This window comes from Takifugu rubripes, chromosome 6, assembly GCF_901000725.2.
Source record: "Takifugu rubripes chromosome 6, fTakRub1.2, whole genome shotgun sequence".
Lineage (NCBI taxonomy): Eukaryota > Metazoa > Chordata > Actinopteri > Tetraodontiformes > Tetraodontidae > Takifugu > Takifugu rubripes.
The window spans coordinates 2,318,008-2,337,517 of record NC_042290.1 but is presented as its reverse complement, the minus strand read 5'-3'; the positions used below and the strand labels follow the sequence as shown (position 1 = coordinate 2,337,517).

The 19,510-nt window shown below is 45.4% G+C and overlaps 1 protein-coding gene and 1 long non-coding RNA gene across 2 annotated transcripts; one reads left to right on the top strand and one right to left on the bottom strand.

Moving 5' to 3' along the window:
- Nucleotides 1-206: 206 nt before the first annotated feature.
- Nucleotides 207-6,345, bottom strand: ghrb (growth hormone receptor b). The gene is given in 8 exon segments (NM_001280100.1): nucleotides 207-1,016; nucleotides 1,532-1,601; nucleotides 1,757-1,847; nucleotides 1,969-2,113; nucleotides 2,198-2,376; nucleotides 2,517-2,695; nucleotides 2,817-2,931; nucleotides 6,229-6,345. Coding segments are annotated over 8 exon segments (1,695 nt in total). The 5' UTR covers nucleotides 6,335-6,345.
- A 10,010-nt stretch (nucleotides 6,346-16,355) lies between these two features.
- LOC115250196 (uncharacterized) lies at nucleotides 16,356-18,254 on the top strand. The gene is made up of 3 exons (XR_003888784.1): nucleotides 16,356-16,602; nucleotides 17,672-17,869; nucleotides 18,127-18,254. It is a non-coding gene; the product is annotated as an uncharacterized lncRNA (long non-coding RNA).
- The last annotated feature ends 1,256 nt before the right edge of the window (nucleotides 18,255-19,510 follow it).

Genomic DNA, 19,510 nt, shown 5'->3' with positions numbered 1-19,510 from the left:
GATCACAATTACATGTTAATTCTAACCACTACCTACAAAACTCACAGGTGGTTGCCCTTATTTCTTTTTATAATTTCCCAGTATGACTGTCTCATTGACAGTGGTACAACCGCAGATCTGAAGCTAATTTGTGCGAGATCTTGTCTTTACCTATTTTAAGTGGCTACTTTGATTAAACATCAAATCTTGAACAGTTCCATGGTGATCTATGGGGTGATGCTTCCCAAAAGATCAGGAGTTAAGTATCCAGTAGAGGTTGGCACGCTCTTTGGGATTATTAGCTGTAGGCCAGATGTGGAGTTTGTTGCCAGCAAGAGGCTGTTCTGCCCACTTACACCATCTACCACAGTGTAGGCAGGAGCGGGGCGGTTGGAGGTGGCATCTGATTCATGGGAATGTGAGGTGGATGCATGAGAACTGTCAAAAAGTTCACTCGTGTCTGGTCTGGGAAATGTTTGACTTACATTTCCTGCCATATTACTGCCATGATGCGCATTCACCACTAAGATGTGGAGGTCCTTACCCTCGTTCTCTAATGGCATCCCTTTGCTGCTGCTGATTTTCTCCAACTCGGGAGATAGTAGCACCTTGCCAGTTGACCTCACTTCACTCACTTGGGTATACAGTGCCTCTCTGTCCAAGGTTTCAGTCTCGCTCACATTAGGGGTCTGATTCAGCAAACCTGAGCCCGCACATCCTGTCGAGCAAAATGTTTGATTGATGACTTGATTTAGAATTGCTGGATGGACAGTTGAGGCCTCTGGTTCACTGGAAAGATCAGGGTCACAGCAGCTAGCTCGACCTGAGTCATCATCTCTGAAGCTAAAAATGGGTGGTGTGCAATCGGACAAGAGTGAGGGTTGCATGAGGCAGTCGGGGTCCAGATCTTTCAATCTACTGGTGGTTTCCTCAATGTCCAGATCAATGAATTCCACCCAGGGATCATTGTTGTACAACTCTGACCTCAGGTCAAGTGGACTGCCAAGGATGGATGTCAGCTCCCGTAGCTTTCCTTTCTGTGAGACAGAAACTGTGGGTCAACTCCAAAGATAAAATCTATCATATATGATGATGTCATTATCACATTTTCTTGTGTAGTTTTTTTGCTTTGATTTGATTTGACTGATGTTTGAGGGAAAACCTTATTCTTTCCAGCAGAGCTGCTTGGAATGTTGCTCTGGAATGTTGGCCTCTTTACAGGATCTGCCCAGATAGTTCCAAAACATATCTGTACAGGCCATGGACTTCAGTACGATACACAGACTTTATTCTTTAACTCTTTAGTGGCTGCATGTGTTGTCCTGTATTACTAGATGAACAATCTTCTCTGAAGATTCACTTCATATACAGATATAGGTTCCTTCTCTCTCCTTCTCTGTGCCTGTCCTATCCTCCCAGCTCATCTCCTCTCTCCCTTCTTCCCTCCTTCACCCTACTTAGCTGTCCTCTCCTCATGTTTTTCCCTCTACTTTATCTCCTAGCTTCACAAGGTGTTTTTCGTTTGAGTATCTCTGCCATGAGACATTGGTACCTTGAGCAATTTTGAGTCGACCCCTCTTATCCTCGGCCCAGGAACAGGTGGCAAAAGAAGAACCATCAACCTAGAAGATGATTAAAAAGCATAACCATTTACAGACCACAACTGAGTATTAGCAATAAAAGTAGATGTACATGTCTCTATGTTATTAACTGCATTTAAGTTTTTTTGTTGTGGGTTTTATTTAAAACACACAGAGGATTAATTAAAAATACATACTTTTCCTGCTGTAAAATGGCCACCAGCATCAGGATGGCCACAACACACAAAGCTCCAAATATTAGCAAGGCCAAGGCTGGAAAATGTGACACTGTGAAGAGAGATGCATATGCTAACACCATCCATCACACGGTCCTTAAAGTCACTTCAGGTGTACGAGGCTGACAAACAGGTTATAAAGCCACAGATTCAAGAGAGCAATGAGCCTTCACCTTTGGACGGGATGTGGACAAACACAGAATCACTAAATTCCCCAAAGGCTTTACCACCGAGAGTTTTGCAGCGGACTCGGACTTCATAATCCACGTTTGATTTCAATCCATAGAGAGTACGAGAGGTGCTTTTCACAAGGTCAGTCTGTGGTGAAAAGAATAGTGCTGTAGTGCTCCTATAGAAACAACTTTTTCAGGTTTTTTTTGTCAGTTACCCAGAGTTACCCACCACCTGCCACTGCTCAATGTCCATGTTCCGATACTGGACCTCATACAGTAGCCTTAACCATCCCATCTCCACATCAGCTGACTCTGGAGGCTTCCAGCTCAGCATGATGTCAGAATAAGTGCTTGTCACACTCTGGTTGAGCAATGTCCAGGTCAGCTCCTGCGGAGGGTCTGGTTGTACTGCAGTAAACACAGTCACATGAGAGAAATTCTCTTTCCTGAAATGATGCAAGACACATCGTGCAACATGTTGATGGGAGACTCCAAACATCCTCTACGCACAATTCCTTTGTTTTTGTCTCAGACTAAAGAAAACTCACCAATGTCAGCAACATCAATGATGTTTTCATCGTAGATGATGGACTGATCTCCGGAGCGGAGCTGGATGGTGTAAAATGTCCAGACGGTGGTGTGATTTTCATCAAAGAAGCACTCATTTGGACTCTGGGCGCTGTAGTGAGGACACTCACGCCACTCATTTGGAGGGGTTTGGGGGTGTCTGAAGACATTTTCAGGTTTGGATTAGAACTGCATGTACCATACACACTTTATTAAGCCTATCATTACATAATAAGCAGAATCTAAACTCAACTTAAACACTGTACCCTTCCCTCCTTTACTTTTTGTTGATGTAGAATAAGCGAAGGTCTCCACTCTGCAAAGAACTGACATTCCATCGGCAGTGGAAAGTCTCCATGTTGGCAGAGACACAACTGGTGATGTGTGGAGACGGACCTGTCCAGAGACAGACAGAAGAAGAAGAAATATTTCATGTTTCTTCCATTTTAGAATATTTGTTTGTCATTTTCTTCTTGATGTTTCTGAGCTGTTGTGAACTAAGCACCGATTGGAGCCACAAAGAGAAGGTCTGCTTTTCCTAGACATGAGTTTCATTGTTCTTCATGTGAAGACTGCAACTGGAGAGGTTTGGGATCAGGGCCTGCTGTGAAATAAGCCCCTTACTTACTCTGCATTCCCATATGCACAAAAAAGCAGATTAAGTGCATGTGTGTCCCTGCCAAGAAAATCATCTTTCAAAAGGAAAATTAACCATGAGTTATATCAATAAAACATAATGGGATTACTGTGTAATGAAACCTTTAGTATATCAACGAAGAAATTACATATCAAATACAAATCCAGGCTACATGACAGTCAATATTTTGAAACATGAGGATATTTAGACTTTATTTGAAAATATTTGTTGAGATAACCTGTCACGATCCTATTTGCTGCTTCCCTTGTTGTTTCTCTGTGTTTTCCCTAGGGGGCGTGGTTGACCGTTTCCTGGCTCGTGCGGGCCGCTTCCACACCTGTGGCTAATCAGCGTGATTGGGGTCTACTTAAGCAGCCTACACGTGCAGGTTAGGGTCAGACCGTTTGGTTGTTGCCATTGGTAACTGAGTGTTGACTGGCTGTAGTGTCGCTGTTCTTGTAAAACTAACTTGTGCCTTTACTTTTTCTAACCTGTTTCTTCTCTCCTTCCGAGTTCTCCATGTCTCCCCCGTTGATGAGCCCCTAATAGGCTAAATAAATGGTTTCACTTCTGGATTTTGTCTCCTGCCTGCATTCTGGGGTTGTGCCCTTGTGTCCTTGAAATATTTGAAATGAATGTTTATTTTGTTTTTCCCGGCTTTACATTATTCATGTTTCAAATACAGTCAGTGTTTTTTTTTAAACTCAAGAGTTTTGATATCTAACTACCCGAAACGCTAAAGCAGCTGTTGTGCCTTGCGCCTGTTCGTAGACATATTTGTTTGTTTAATAGTGGTGAACTGTCCCTTTAACGGGGTCATTGGCCTGCCTAAACACTGCCTATTCCATTAGCAGGAGTGATCAATGCTGCAGCTGACTACAGCACACATGGTCAATACTGCTTAGGGCACTAAAGGGAAAGGCTTAAAAATAACCTGTTTACCACCGACCCCTGCTCCTCCCTGGAACTGTGCTTGTCTAAGGATTACGAGAAAAATCAATTTGACACTCAGCTATGCAGAGCATTTATGACTCACTAAACGTGTGTACGTGTGTGTGGGGGGGGGGGGGTTCTGCTAAAGAACACATCTGTTGTCTCATCTCTTTCAGGTTTAGTATGCTAAAATCCTAAAACATCCGATATTTTGTCCTTTTCTCTAACCAGCTAGGATCAAAAGCTGAATCATAAATGTTTTACTTCTTCAACATATTGAAGTGCTATGAAGGGTCCTACGTATCTGGTGAACGGTGGGTGTAGACCTAAATGCACTTTTAGGCTTGATATTATTCATGCAAGTGCTTCATATTAAAAGCTATTGACAGAAAGTTTGCATGAGTGCTTTACTGTTATAGGAAATGTAAGACTTTTTTCAAAGATATTGTATGAGAAAACAACATTTTGAGTTCCCAAAAGCAACCTGCTCTCAAACAAAAGCACATTGTGTACATTAGTGCGCGGTTGGCCTTCCAGCACTTCAGGTTGGTGCTCACCAAACCTGGTTCCTGCTGTGTTTGCTCAACAATGCTGCAGCAGACTTCACGTCAGGCTTACGCAAACATGAGCAGTTCTCAGCCAAGCTGCAGTTTTCCACATGAAACACCCAGTTACACATGCTCTTATTACTTTTACTCATCAGTAAAATCGCACATCCGCACATTAAAGTTAAACTTTTATTTATTATTCCGAGCTGGTATCACAAGTCTTTACCATCCTTGCTCAGTCTGTGTTTTCCTGTTAGCCTTTCAAAGAGAGGAGGAAACAGCAGCTACCACATTCCTTTTTAGCATCCAATCATTAGGCCAAACATTGCATTTATCTTGTTTTTTCTTTTACTTTATTTATCCTCATAGGGATAAATTATCTGGCCTGTTATCTGAAAGTGCAGCCCCCTGGAAGTGGGGGACATATTTTTGTTAAGCTAACTCTTGATGACGTTCTGTTTTCTTTATTTTAAAATAAGATCACAGGCACAATGTGCAGACTTTCCTGTTATTTAGTCAAGTGTCACATGTGCAGACTTTTCATTGTACAAATTTTCATGCATTGTTAAAGGTCATAGTGCTCTAAAAGAGATAAGAAACTTATTAATCTTATTAAAAAGCAATGTCTTGAATCAGGACACAGGCACAAAGCTGGAGATAATTGGGCCGAATTGCTGGCAATAATGTAAGAACTAGACGCTCTTGATTGTATCATTTCTACAGTTAAGTTACAGATTACACTCTGGAGAGATTACACTCCAGAGCTGTTGATTTATGCCAGAATCCAATATTAGTAACTGAGTGTGCCGAAACAGGCATTTCCTATTTCTTTTATGGAATTAAGCTAAGGCCAAATGACATTTGTCCTCCCGGCTCTTACTCAAAAGATGGAACAGCAACTTTTTCAGACATTTTTTCCAGGAAATTTGACAGCAGCGCCTTTGTAGGAAATACTTTCTTTCCCTGTGGTTATTTAAACTGATTTGAAGTCATTCATGCTCATGTAAAGAGGGGAAGGGATGTCATTGTTGTGAAAGCTGTCCTGTCAGAGAGCAGATGAAAAATATTTAGAAGGAGGTGGTTAGAGCTCAATGTTCGATCAGTCTCTCAGGAAGAAGCTCCTCATATTCCATCTGACACAAGAGCAAGCTGCAGCAGGAAAATAATCCACACATTCCTTCCCCCAGGAAAGGGTCTTGTGTAAGCGAGGACCCAAGCTTGTGTTTTGGGGGTTTAAATACACAAACCTAACAAACATGCAGATACGCAGCTTCCCATCGCCACGGTTTCAGCCTCTGAAAACTCTGAACACTTTGCAGAACTCTGCTGCAGAACTCCTAAGGAAAGGTTCCTCTGCTGTGGTGCAACACATTTTGCATTCTTTTCAATTCCAAAACGAGCACGGAAGCTGTGTACTTAGACACGTGGAACATGACACCGCTCGAACGTCCAACTGGTATTTTTAAAAGCAAAAACCCCAGATTGCAACATCCCTCAAGAGCAAACGCATCAAAATTGTAATCTGCTTATGTGATAACTAGAAATAAATATATGGAGCAGATGTGAATATTATACCTCTATGCAAGGCTGATCCCAGCACTGCTGGTGGGACTGCGTGAAGGCAGGAAAACAGGAGAAGAGCTGCCGCCGCCGCCGCCATACTGTTGATCTGAGGACACATAAGGCAAATGTTAGCCCACCCAGCTATAGCAGGAAAGATCTAGACCCAGCCCCCCTCCCAAATGGGCAGGCAGAGAAAGCCTTGATGAGAGAGTCCACAGTACACTACAGATTTCACATAAACCTGCCGCTCGTTTCCAAACATGTTCTTAATTTTATTTGTGACAAACTTCAGGGCAATGAGAGTTTGCCCTTCCAGGAGAAATAAAACTGTGTGTGTTTGTTTGAATCACTGACATTGCCCCCAATATATGGATGCTGTATAGAGATCTAAATCAGGACTAATCAATTAACTTTTTTCATATTTAACCAGAGTTGAAAATGTCACAGAAGACGAGCAGGAACTGAGAAAAGATTGGACAAATCTTGTTTCAGAGCCATGTTAGTGCCTCATACACAATACTAATTTTACATGTGACATATTTTAGGTGCCATTCTGGAAACTTGACATCCAAGACCAAGATTAAACCTTCAGGTTGTAGCGACAAAAATCAGCTCGTCATTTCTTTATGGTTACAGGTCAGGGGACACACCAAATAGGTAAATAAATACAAATAAATCTATTCTAGTTCTCATACGGTTGTGGAAGTTTTGGACTTCGCTTTGAGTTCACTCTGAAAACATGTCAACATGAGTGAATGGATGTGAAATTTACAGTGATACTGTGGGCAAACTTTTTTTATGGTTCACGTCTCTGAGTTAGCCTGTACTGTAGATTGTTCAGCTCTGCTCCAGTGGGAGTTGATGCTTTGATGATTTTCAGGGGTTCCAATATGATAGTGGATCACTGTGAAACTATTAGTGAGGAGAAATGAATACCACAAGGAATCCGGGAGCTGCGGAAAGGTGAGAGGAACCCAGGTAACTGCGCAAGCAGGAGCGCAACCCTTCTGGCGCATTACACACACGCACATACACGCAGAGTTCTGCACAGAACGTGCGACAAAACGATTTGAAATGAAAAAAAGTAATATTCCGTCAGGATATAATATCGCTTGACGCTAGATAACCTTGCCTCACAGCCTCTCTACGCGGCTTCAGTAAAATCCTGCCAGGCTTCAGAGCCATTGAGATCATTTGGAATCTGTTTAGTTCCATGTTGTTTCTGCTGCAGCGATGTGGGAAGGTGCTCTGCTGGTTAGACACGTGAACATGCATGGAAGTGTGAGATGGTGTGTTAGAGGTGCCACCATGCTGTCAGGAACACAGCCGGACTCACCGCTGCGCCGAGGGGACAGCTGTCGGCTCCGGGGCCCGTCCGGCTCTGCTGCCCTGTTGAGCCGCATTTTGTAAAAACGGTGCATTTTGTAATAAACGTCCAAAATGTAATAACTTTTTCATTTCATTTTGTAATAAAGCCGCATTTTGTAATAAACGGCCCCAATGCATTTTCTAATAAATTTTGCCGCATTATGTAATAAGTTATTACATTTTGAGAAGATTATTACAAAATGTACTTGCAACTTTTTTATTCTCTAGAAAATGTAATAACATGGTGCATTACGTAATAACAATTCCAAATCTTCTTTTATTTGTTTGTTAATCGTATTTTATTTTACTTTAAAGTATTTTTCACTTATTAGCCTAGCCTAGCAGTACTTAGCAATTACTATCAGTACACTATTCAAAGGTTGCATTAACAGAGAATATTCTGTAATATTCAGACCCCCCTCCCTGTGTGTCCCAATGATCCTAGGAGCTCCGTTGTCTGGGGCTATATGCCCCTGGTAGGGCCACCCATGGCAAACAGGTCCTAGGTGAGGGACCAGACAAAGCGTAGCCCAGGACCCCCTAATGATGCTGAACAACTTTGGTGCCAAGTTTCCCTTGCCCGGATGCGGGTCACCGGGGCCCCCTCCTGGAGCCAGGCCTGGGGGTGGGGCACGTTGGCGAGCGCCTGGTGGCCGGACCTCTGCCCATGGAGTCCGGCCGGGCACAGCCCGAAGAGGCAACATGGGACCCCCTTCCCGTGGGCTCACCACCTGCAGGAGGGGCCAAGGGGGTCGGGTGCATTGTGTTTTGGGTAGCAGCCGGAGGCAGGGACCTTGGCGGTCTGATTCCCGGCTGCACAAACTGGCTCTAGGGACATGGAATGTCACCTCTCTGGTGGGAAAGGAGCCTGAGTTGGTGCGCGAGGTTGAGAAGTTCCGACTAGATATAGTTGGCCTCACCTCGACGCACGGCAAGGGCTCTGGAACCAGTCTTCTTGAGAGGGGTTGGACTCTCTACCACTCTGGAGTTGCCGATGGTGAGAGGCGACGAGCAGGGGTGGCAATTCTGGTTGCTCCCCAGCTCAGTGCCTGTGTATTGGAGTTTACCCCGGTGGATGAGAGGGTAGCCTCCCTTCGCCTTCGGGTGGGGGGACGGATCCTGACTGTTGTTTGTGCCTATGGTCCAAACAGCAGTTCAGCGTATCCACCCTTTTTGGAGTCCTTAGAGGGAGTGCTGGAGAGTGCCCCTTCTGGGGGCTCCCTCGTCCTCCTGGGTGACTTCAATGCTCACGTTGGCAATGACAGTGTGACCTGGAGAGGTGTGATTGGGAAGAACGGCCCCCCTGATCTGAACCCGAGTGGTGTTTTGTTATTGGACTTCTGTGCTCGTCTCAGATTGTCCATAACGAACACCTTGTTCAGACATAAAGGCGTCCACATGTGCACTTGGCACCAGGACGCCTTAGGCCGCAGATCGATGATCGACTTTGTGGTTGTGTCATCGGATTTGCGGCCGCATGTTCTGGACACTCGGGTGAAGAGAGGGGCGGAGCTGTCAACTGATCACCACCTGGTGGTGAGTTGGCTCCGATGGTGGGGAAGGATGCCGGACAGACCTGGCAGGCCCAAACGTGTTGTGAGGGTCTGCTGGGAACGCCTGGCAGAGTCCCCTGTCAGAAGGAGCTTCAACTCACGCCTCCGGGAGAGCTTTGACCATGTCCCGGGGGAGGCGGGGGACATTGAGTCCGAGTGGACCGTGTTCCGTGCCTCCATTGTTGAGGCAGCTGACCGGTGCTGTGGCCGCAAGGTGGTTGGTGCCTGTCGTGGCGGCAATGCCCGAACCCGCTGGTGGACACCAGCGGTGAGGGATGCCATCAAGCTGAAGAAGGAGTCGTATCGGGCCTTACTGGCCTGTGGGACTCCTGAGGCAGCAGATGGGTACCGGCGTGCCAAGCGGAGTGCAGCTACGGCGGTTGCCGAGGCAAAGACTCGGGCATGGGAAGAGTTCGGTGAGGCCATGGAGAACGACTTTCGGACGGCCTCGAAAAGGTTCTGGACCACCATCCGGCGTCTGAGGAGGGGGAAGCAGTGCACTGTCAACGCTGTGTATAGTGGTGATGGTGTGCTGCTGACCTCAACTCGGGATGTTGTGGATCGGTGGAAGGAATACTTCGAGGACCTCCTCAATCCCACCAACACGCCTTCCAGTGAGGAAGTAGGGCCTGGGGACCTGGAGATGGGCTCTCGTATCTCCGGGGCTAAAGTTGCCGAGGTAGTTAAAAAACTCCTCGGTGGCAAGGCCCCGGGGGTGGATGAGATCCGCCCAGAGTCCCTTAAGGCTCTGGATGTTGTAGGGCTGTCGTGGTTGACTCGACTCTGCAACATCGCGTGGACATCGGGGGCAGTGCCGCTGGATTGGCAGACCGGGGTGGTAGTCCCTCTTTTTAAGAAGGGGGACCGGAGGGTGTGTTCCAACTATAGGGGGATCACACTCCTCAGCCTCCCTGGTAAGGTCTATTCAGGGGTACTGGAGAGGAGGGTCCGCCGGATAGTCGAACCTCGGATTCAGGAGGAGCAATGTGGTTTTCGTCCTGGGCGTGGAACAGTGGACCAGCTCTACACCCTCCGCAGGGTCTTCGAGGGTGCATGGGAGTTTGCCCAACCAGTCCACATGTGTTTTGTGGACTTGGAGAAGGCATTCGACCTTGTCCCTCGGGGGGTCCTGTGGGGGGTCCTCCGAGAGTATGGGGTGTCGGGCCCGCTGATACGGGCTGTCCGCTCCCTGTACGATCGGTGCCAGAGTTTGGTCCGAATTGCTGGCAGTAAGTCGAACTCGTTTCCGGTGAGGGTTGGCCTCCGCCAGGGCTGCCCTTTGTCACCGATTCTGTTCATAATTTTTATGGACAGAATTTCTAGGTGCAGTCATGGTGTTGAGGGGATCCGGTTTGGTGACCTCAGGATCGCGTCTCTGCTTTTTGCGGATGATGTGGTCCTGTTGGCTTCATCGGCCCGTGACCTCCAACTATCACTGGATCGGTTCGCCGCCGCATGTGAAGCGGCTGGGATGAGAATCAGCACCTCCAAATCCGAGGCCATGGTTCTCGACCGGAAAAAGGTGGAGTGCCTTCTCCGGGTAAAGGAGGAGATCCTGCCCCAAGTGGAGGAGTTTAAGTACCTCGGGGTCTTGTTCACGAGTGAGGGAAGAATGGAGCGGGAGATCGACAGGCGGATCGGTGCGGCGTCCACAGTAATGCGGACTCTGCACCGGTCCGTTGTGGTGAAGAGAGAGCTGAGCCGAAAGGCGAAGCTCTCGATTTACCGGTCGATCTTCGTTCCTACCCTCACCTATGGTCATGAGCTTTGGGTAATGACCGAAAGAACAAGATCACGGGTACAAGCGGCTGAAATGAGCTTCCTCCGTAGGGTGGCTGGGCTCTCCCTTAGAGATAGGGTGAGAAGCTCTGCCATCCGGGAGGAGCTCGGAGTAGAGTCGCTGCTCCTCCGCGTTGAGAGGAGCCAGATGGGGTGGCTTGGGCATCTAGTCAGGATGCCCCCTGGACGCCTCCCTGGTGAGGTGTTCAGGGCATGTCCCTCCGGTAGGAGACCCCCGGGGAGACCCAGGACACGTTGGAGAGACTATGTCTCTCGGCTGGCCTGGGAACGCCTGGGGATCCCTCCGGATGAGCTGGAGGAGGTAGCTGGGGAGAGGGAAGTCTGGGCTTCTCTCCTTAGGCTGCTGCCCCCGCGACCCGACCCGGATAAGCGGTAGAGAATGGATGGATGGATGGATATTCTGTAAATTCCTGATTTTTTTTTTTTTTTTATTGGATACCAAAACCACATCAAGAATAGTTTTAAACATCCGACAAACCTTATTATGCTTCTTGTAATACAGAACAAAACTCTGGGTATCAAAATTTAATCCATTCGTAAACATTAACATATGCACATACAAAATAGAAACGCTGATGAATAGGTAAAGAACAGCTTTATTTATGCATTTATAGAACCTTTCAACAACAATAAATACAACCAACACATGCAGGCTTGCGGCCAATTTAAAATAATAATGAACCAATGAATATACTGTAAGTTCTAACTTAAACAATGTAAGTGTCTTTTGCTTGTTTAGAGAGCTGCTGTGACCAGCAAATGTCTCCATTAAGATTAATTTTAAACAAATATGAAATTGCCTCAAAAGGCTATACAAACAACAAAATTTCTATTTCCAAAATATATCCGTAATTTCAAATTGTCCATGTCTAATATGTCTAATTACCAGCCTAGCCATAAACCACTTGGAATGTTTCCCAAACAGCTTCTTGAGTTTTAATGCCACACCACTAAAGCGCCCTGCTGCTTTGTACAACCTTTGTACACTAATTGTGTGCTTTCCAACGACGCCAAACCCAAGGCTTCGGCTTAATGTTTCCCTTAGATAGATTGATGGATGGAATCGATCTGCAATGTCTTTAAAATGTTGAGACACTCTGTTAAACGTCCCAAACATTGACATGTCATCCTCAAGGGTCATTTTGATAATAGACTGAAACATTTCAGTTGGTAGGACAGGCTGAACAGGGGGTGTAGTCAGAACAGGGTCCTAAGGCTCATCAGGCTGGATAGGTAGGTCAGACTCATCTGGTGAGGCAGGCTTCTCCATGCCCCTCTGCCACATGACCAAGTACTAGCACTGGATTGTTGTGACAATATATGTTTGCAAGTGCAAGTGCATTTTGTAATAATCTTCTCAAAATGTAATAACTTATTTCATAATGCGGCAAAATTTATTACAAAATGCGTTGGGAGAGTTTATTACAAAATGAAATGAAAAAGTTATTACATTTTGGATGTTTATTACAAAATGCACCGTTATTACAAAATGCAACTCAACACTCCTCTCACTGGTAAATTGGCTTTATTTGAAAATCTGTTTGAATAGACCATGTTGCCATTTTACCCCTATTAGGCGCATCCTTCGGAAGATGGAGTGCTGAATGAGGTTTTAGTTAAAGAAAGAAGGATGTTCACCTTCGATCCCCTCAGAGAGGCTCAGGCTGCAAATTTTACATTTTTAATCATTTCACAAAGATGGCGATATTTGTGTTACACATATATACACATCTTCACATTTCTAACCTAAACCCAATTTTAACCCCCCTTCCCCCCCTGAAACCATGTCTGAACTCTTAAGTAAGGTAATGGTTGGGAAGATCGAGTGCCACCATGCTGACGGCCAGTTCTCAAGGTACCGAGGTGATCAGGTGCGTCTTGAGCCGAAATGAGGTTTTGGCATTTGAGAGCTGCATTGTCCTGCCAGTCAGACTAGGTGGATCCAGGGCGATGTTCTTGACCATACAATTTTATAAGATTTTTGACATTTTGAGACGAGGTCCTGACATCAGTATCCGGTAAACCAGTGTCTGGTCCAGGAGGAAGGTCTTCAGGTGTGTCTTGAGCCGAAATAAGGTTTTTCTGTAAATTCGGGATTTTACATACACATAACTTATCTGGAAGCCCTGGGCGTTTGAGAGCTGCATTGTCCTGCCAGTCAGACTGGGTGGATCCAGGGCGATGTTCTTGATCGTACAATTTTATAAGATTTTTGACATTTTGAGACGAGGTCCTGACATCAGTATCCGGTGAACCAGTGTCTGGTCCAGGAGGAAGGTCTTCAGGTGTGTCTTGAGCCGAAATAGGGTTTTTCTGTAAATTCAGGATTTTACATACACGTAAATTATCTGGAAGCCACGGGAGTTTGAGAGCTGCATTGTCCTGCCAGTCAGACTTGGTGGATCCAGGGCGATGTTCTTGACCGTACAATTTTATAAGATTTTTGACATTTTGAGACGAGGTCCTGACATCAGTATCTGGTAAACCTATGTTTGGTAGTGAACCAGTGTCTGGTTCAGGAGAAGGTGTTGGTAGTGAACCAGTGTCTGGTCCAGGAGGAAGTGTTGGTAGTGAACCAGTGTCTGGTTCAGGAGAAGGTGTTGGTAGTGAACCAGTGTCTGGTTCAGAAGGAGGTGTTGGTAGTGAACCAGTGTCTGGTTCAGGAGGAGGTGTTGGTAGTGAACCAGTGTCTGGTTCAGAAGGAGGTGTTGGTAGTGAACCAGTGTCTGGTCCAGAAGGAAGTGCTGGTAGTGAACCAGTGTCTGGTCCAGAAAGAAGTGCTGGTAGTAAACCAGTGTCTGGTTCAGGAGGAGGTGTTGGTAGTGAACCAGTGTCTGGTCCAGGAGGAGGTGTTGGTAGCGAACCAGTGTCTGGTTCAGGAGAAGGTGTTGGTAGTGAACCAGTGTCTGGTCCAGGAGGAAGTGTTGGTAGTGAACCAGTGTCTGGTTCAGGAGAAGGTGTTGGTAGTGAACCAGTGTCTGGTTCAGAAGGAGGTGTTGGTAGTGAACCAGTGTCTGGTTCAGGAGGAGGTGTTGGTAGTGAACCAGTGTCTGGTTCAGAAGGAGGTGTTGGTAGTGAACCAGTGTCTGGTCCAGAAGGAAGTGCTGGTAGTGAACCAGTGTCTGGTCCAGAAAGAAGTGCTGGTAGTAAACCAGTGTCTGGTTCAGGAGGAGGTGTTGGTAGTGAACCAGTGTCTGGTCCAGGAGGAGGTGTTGGTAGCGAACCAGTGTCTGGTTCAGGAGGAGGTGTTGGTAGTGAACCAGTTACTGGTCCAGGAGGAGGTGTTGGTAGCGAACCAGTGTCTGGTCCAGGAGGAAGTGTTGGTAGTGAACCAGTGTCTGGTTCAGGAGGAGGTGTTGGTAGTGAACCAGTGTCTGGTCCAGGAGGAAGTGTTAGTAGTGAACCAGTGTCTGGTTCAGAAGGAGGTGTTGTTAGTGAACCAGTGTCTGGTCCAGAAGGAAGTGCTGGTAGTAAACCAGTGTCTGGTTCAGGAGGAGGTGTTGGTAGTGAACCAGTGTCTGGTCCAGAAAGAAGTGCTGGTAGTAAACCAGTGTCTGGTTCAGGAGGAGGTGTTGGTAGTGAACCAGTTACTGGTCCAGGAGGAGGTGTTGGTAGCGAACCAGTGTCTGGTCCAGGAGGAAGTGTTGGTATTTCAACACGTACCTCCCCGTCGTCCTTATCGTCACATTGCGATTTTGGATCTACCGTCGGCCTCTTCTGGTCACCTGACGCCTCATTCACCATGACGGCAACGGACGGTGGCCCAACGAGAGTTGACTGGACCGGCTTGGACAGCTTTGACCCATCTGGAGTGTTGTTCTCGCCTGTGCTCAGTCTTGGCAGTGCCACACAGGGATGCGATTCAAGGCTTGGCCTGACACCACGTGTCACGCTGGGCTCGGTGTCCATAATTGTGTGTTGGTCCGGCTTCTTCTCGTGCGTCTTCACCGTATTAAGATTAGAGACTATATCAGGATTCCCAAAAACCTCAGTCTCTTTCTTACTGCTGTCTCCTGTAACCTCTTCATCCAAGCTTGCATGCTGGGTTACTGCGGCGGTAGACTGCTTGAGCTCCACCGTCGCCTTGCTCCGTCCACCGTAGGACGGGGAGTCTGGCAGACTGATGCTTTCACTACACTCGTCAGTAGTACTCTCCCCACTAAAGCAGCACCCCATCTTCTGAAGCCTGAATCGGAAACAAAAAAAAGCCACTGCCATGACCACACAAACTTAAACAAAGTTATTGACAGATCCGTTCGCTGCTCCAGCCTCATGGAGAAAGAGGAAAGTTCCGCCTCGCCCCCTCCCCAGCCAAGAATAGCACAGGTGAGGGGCTCACGCCCCTGCCAATCATTAGGGCGCGAGCAAGGCCGAGTTAGGCTACAGTTTCAGAGGGGCCGGCACAAGGAACACAAGCCTCGCCCCCACCCCCCACCCGCTTCATTGTGACTTGCATTAAACTAGCCTAACTTAGAATTTGAGATAGTTGCCAGCAGAGCTCAACTTGATCCAATCATCAACTCCCAATCACTTACCTTTCTAGCTTTAACGAGTGTGCACGTCAGTACGCACCTTATCTATCTTAGAGGGTGATGCTCGGTTGAGGGATTGAAGAATGAGGCGGCAGATCTGATTCTGAATCAAAAAATCTATGCAACTGGAGAGAAATGAGTTGTCTTCGGGTAATGGTGGTTTTTCAGCTTAACCTATAATGGTTAATATCTGTTTTTGCTTCAATTTTTGTTTCAAGCAATTTAGGATCAAAGCTCAATGGCTTTGAATTAAAGCCTTTTATCTACTTTGACCTCACAATGTCACAATGAACATTTTTATCACTTCCAGTTCTATTCGACAGTTGATACATTCTCTTTCCAGTTGAAAAAGTTACTTGGAAAAGTGTTCCGGCTGCTTGTAAAAGTGTTCCGTCACTTGGAATTTTGTCTCGGCATTTGCAAAAATGTTTGTTTGTAAAAATATTTGTTTAGAAAAGCGTTTTCTAAAATGTAAATTTGTCCAGGAGGAAGTGTTGGTAGTGAACCAGTGTCTGGTCCAGGAGGAAGTGTTGGTCGTGAACCAGTGTCTGGTCTAGGTCTAAAATGTAAATTTGTCTCCGGCTTCGTAAAAGTGCTTCACACCTCTCGGCCAGCGTGACTGTGATATAAAACGTTGCTACACTGGTTCCTCATTTAGCACTCTTGAATATACAGGTAGGTGCTTGACCCAGTTAACTCCGTTCCCTTGACATTTCACCAGATCATATATGATCTTCTTTCTTAGCCACCTGTGTGTCCTCTCAACCTTTCCTTGGCTTTGTGGATGATATGCTGAACTTTCAATTATTTTCATTGGCAGAGATGTCATTAGAATTTTCACCGCCCCTTTAAACGCAGTCCCTTTGTCATGTTGTAACACTTTGGGTGGTCCATGTTCACGATAAATCTTGGTAAGGTGTTTGGCAATTTCAAGACTACTTTTTCTTTTCAATGGTTTCAGCCACATGTAACAACTGAACACATCCATCACTGTGAGAATGTAACGGTAAAAGCTTGACCATAACTAATTTTCATTTTTCCAATGTCCAATAGGTCAATTTCGTGTCGATCTTGCACTTCTTTGGCTTGAATGGTCATCAAAGGGGGCTTATTCAGAAACTTTGCATTTTGAAGTTGGTACCACTCAGTTTTGTTCAAGATTTCCTGCACCTTTCTTTCACTTATGCCACTATGATGCATTTTCAGTCGTTTGCTCAACTTTCTTGCTCCAGAACACTTAGTATCATCTAGACCCTTTTTAACAACACAATCAACATTAGACTGTAGCATGACTGGCTTGCCGCCACACAGTAGTGTCTGCCCATCCTCACTGGCTGAGTGACAGACCATGTAGAGCTTTGAATTTGGTTATTGGCCTATATAATTCCAACACTTCAAATAGGCAACTAAAGTTATATTTGGAGTATTCTGTCATACATAGATTTATTGGGCTACATAGCGCTAAGGGAAATTGCATAAAAAACAACAAAAGTCACTCTTGTATGAATTCATTGTTTAACAAACAACAATAATAGGTATTATTACATAATGCACCATGTTATTACATTTTCTAGAGATTAAAAAAGTTGCAAGTGCATTTCGTAATAATCTTCTCAAAATGTAATAACTTATTACATAATGCGGCAAAATTTATTACAAAATGCGTTGGGGCAGTTTATTACAAAATGCGGCTGTTTATTACAAAATGAAATGAAAAAGTTATTACATTTTGGATGTTTACTACAAAATGCACCGTTATTACAAAATGCGACTCAACACGGCTCTCACTGGTAAATTGGCTTTATTTGAAAATCTGTTTGAATAGACCATGTGGCCATTTTACCCCGATTAGACGCATCCTTCGGAAGATGGAGTGCTGAATGAGGTTTTAGATAAAGAAAGAAGGATGTTCACCTTGGATCCCCTCAGTGAGGCTCAGGCTGCAAATTTTACATTTTTAATCATTTCACAAAGATGGCGATATTTGCGTTACACATATACACACATCTTCACATTTCTAACCTAAACCCAATTTTAACCCCCCTTCCCCCCCTGAAACCTTGTCTGAACTCTTAAGTAAGGTAATGGATGGGAAGATCGAGTTATTCCATTTTGGACGTTTATTACAAAATGCACCGTTATTGCAAAATGCGGCTCAACGTGCTCTCTTCAAACTGACAGTGCACGAACTTCTTGTCTCAGCTCCAGGTTCACGACGGACGCCTCGGATTGTGCGTTGAGCAGCGGCACAGCTGAAACACTGCCACCTGGCGGTAGTGGGTGGTGCAGCAGGACTCACACAGGAATCAATCAAGTCCTTTTTGGTGACCAATCGATATGCTGCTAATTGTGATCAGCCGTTTATTATCCTTGAGATCTGGAGATGTGTGAGAGTTTCAGGTATTTTCTAAAATGTAGTTTGCAGAAATAAAGTATCTTTCAGTTGAATTTTTTAACACTTATCCCCCTTGTTTTTCCCTTGTTATTATTGAAACGTATGCATGGTGAAGTCGTGCAAACATCAAAATACACTTAACATACTACACAGTTTATTATGTTATTTTTTTTCCTGCCTGTGTTTTCCTGTTTCTCCACTGTTCCCTCTGTGGTAAGACTTGTTTTTAACCACCTTCAAATTTGTCTTTGTATTTTTGCAGTTTCCAGATTAGTGCCGTTCAGCTGACCAATAGAACTCCACCTGTAAAGGTGTCCTAATTAAACGTCTTGAAGACTTGAGCAAAAATGTTTCTCCAACTGAGCATTTAAATTTAAGAAATAAATGATGAAGGGGATGGGATAAGATTCATGGCTTCTTGACCTTCTCTACAGATGCAGAAGACTGAGCTTTAGCAAAGCCTGGCCCAACAGGGCTGTACTTGAACTTTATGGCTTAATGTGTGGCAGTTTCCTTTTAGATTCACTTGTGTTTGACCTCCAACCTCTAATGTATAAATCAATCAATCAATCTATATTTATATAGCATCTGTTACAATTGAAATGATCTCTAGGCGCTTCACAGGGCCAGGGCAGAAAAAACTCCCCTTTAACAGGAAGAAACCTTGGAAGTCATGAATGGGTGACAGAGGCCTGTCAGGTGATCATGTTTCTGGACCCTGGCAGCCTCGGCCTATAGCAGCATAACTAAGATGTGACCTAATGATTACACGACCCCCTAAGTATGATAATTTGACTGTCTATGATAGTAACTGCAACTACAGAATTAGTGACAATAAGCTTTTTCAAAGAGGAAGGTTTTAAACCTAATCTTAAAAGTAGAGATGGAATCAGCCTCCCGTACCTGGACAGGGAGCTGGTTCCATAGCAGGGGGGCCTGGTACCTAAATGCTCGGCCCCCTATTCTACCCCTAGAGACTCTGGGGACCACAAGCAGACCAGCATTCTGAGAGCAGAGCGGTCTATTGGGCTGGTAAGGTTTCAATAGCTCCTCCTCCTTTGTGTGGTCATGGCAGTGGCTGCCAGGTAGGATGGAGCTAGGCCTCTGAGTACCTTATAGGTCAGAAGAAGAATTTTAAAAATCATTCTAGATTTCATGAAAAGACACCAGTACAGGAGGGATGGGATCTAAAAGACACGTGGTGGAATTAGCCAAGAAGCCTCACAAAAATATATTGGGGTGAAGGAGTTTAAGGGCTCGTTGGAGACCCTGTATGTTCCCACAGTCAGCACATTTGGTGATTGTCCAGTTGTTGGGATGGCCTGGTTAGCTTTTTCTCTGATAGCTAGAACTCATACAGGAACTCTGAATGTGGCCCAGCAGGGGGCTGAGATACAACTACAAACAAAAGTGGCTTTTCTGTCCTCCGGTTCAGATTGGTGATGCCAAGAAACAGGCTTCAAATGAACTGGAACCATGTTTTGGTCTAGGATTATTTAATAACTTGGAGTGATTGATTGCACCACTCCCCCTCCTCGACCATTAACACAAGGAATATGATAATTAAGATGGGTAGGAGGAGTAGATTAATTTAAGCTAACATACTCCTCCTCCTGAAGCCAGGTTTCAGTTAGACAGAATAAATC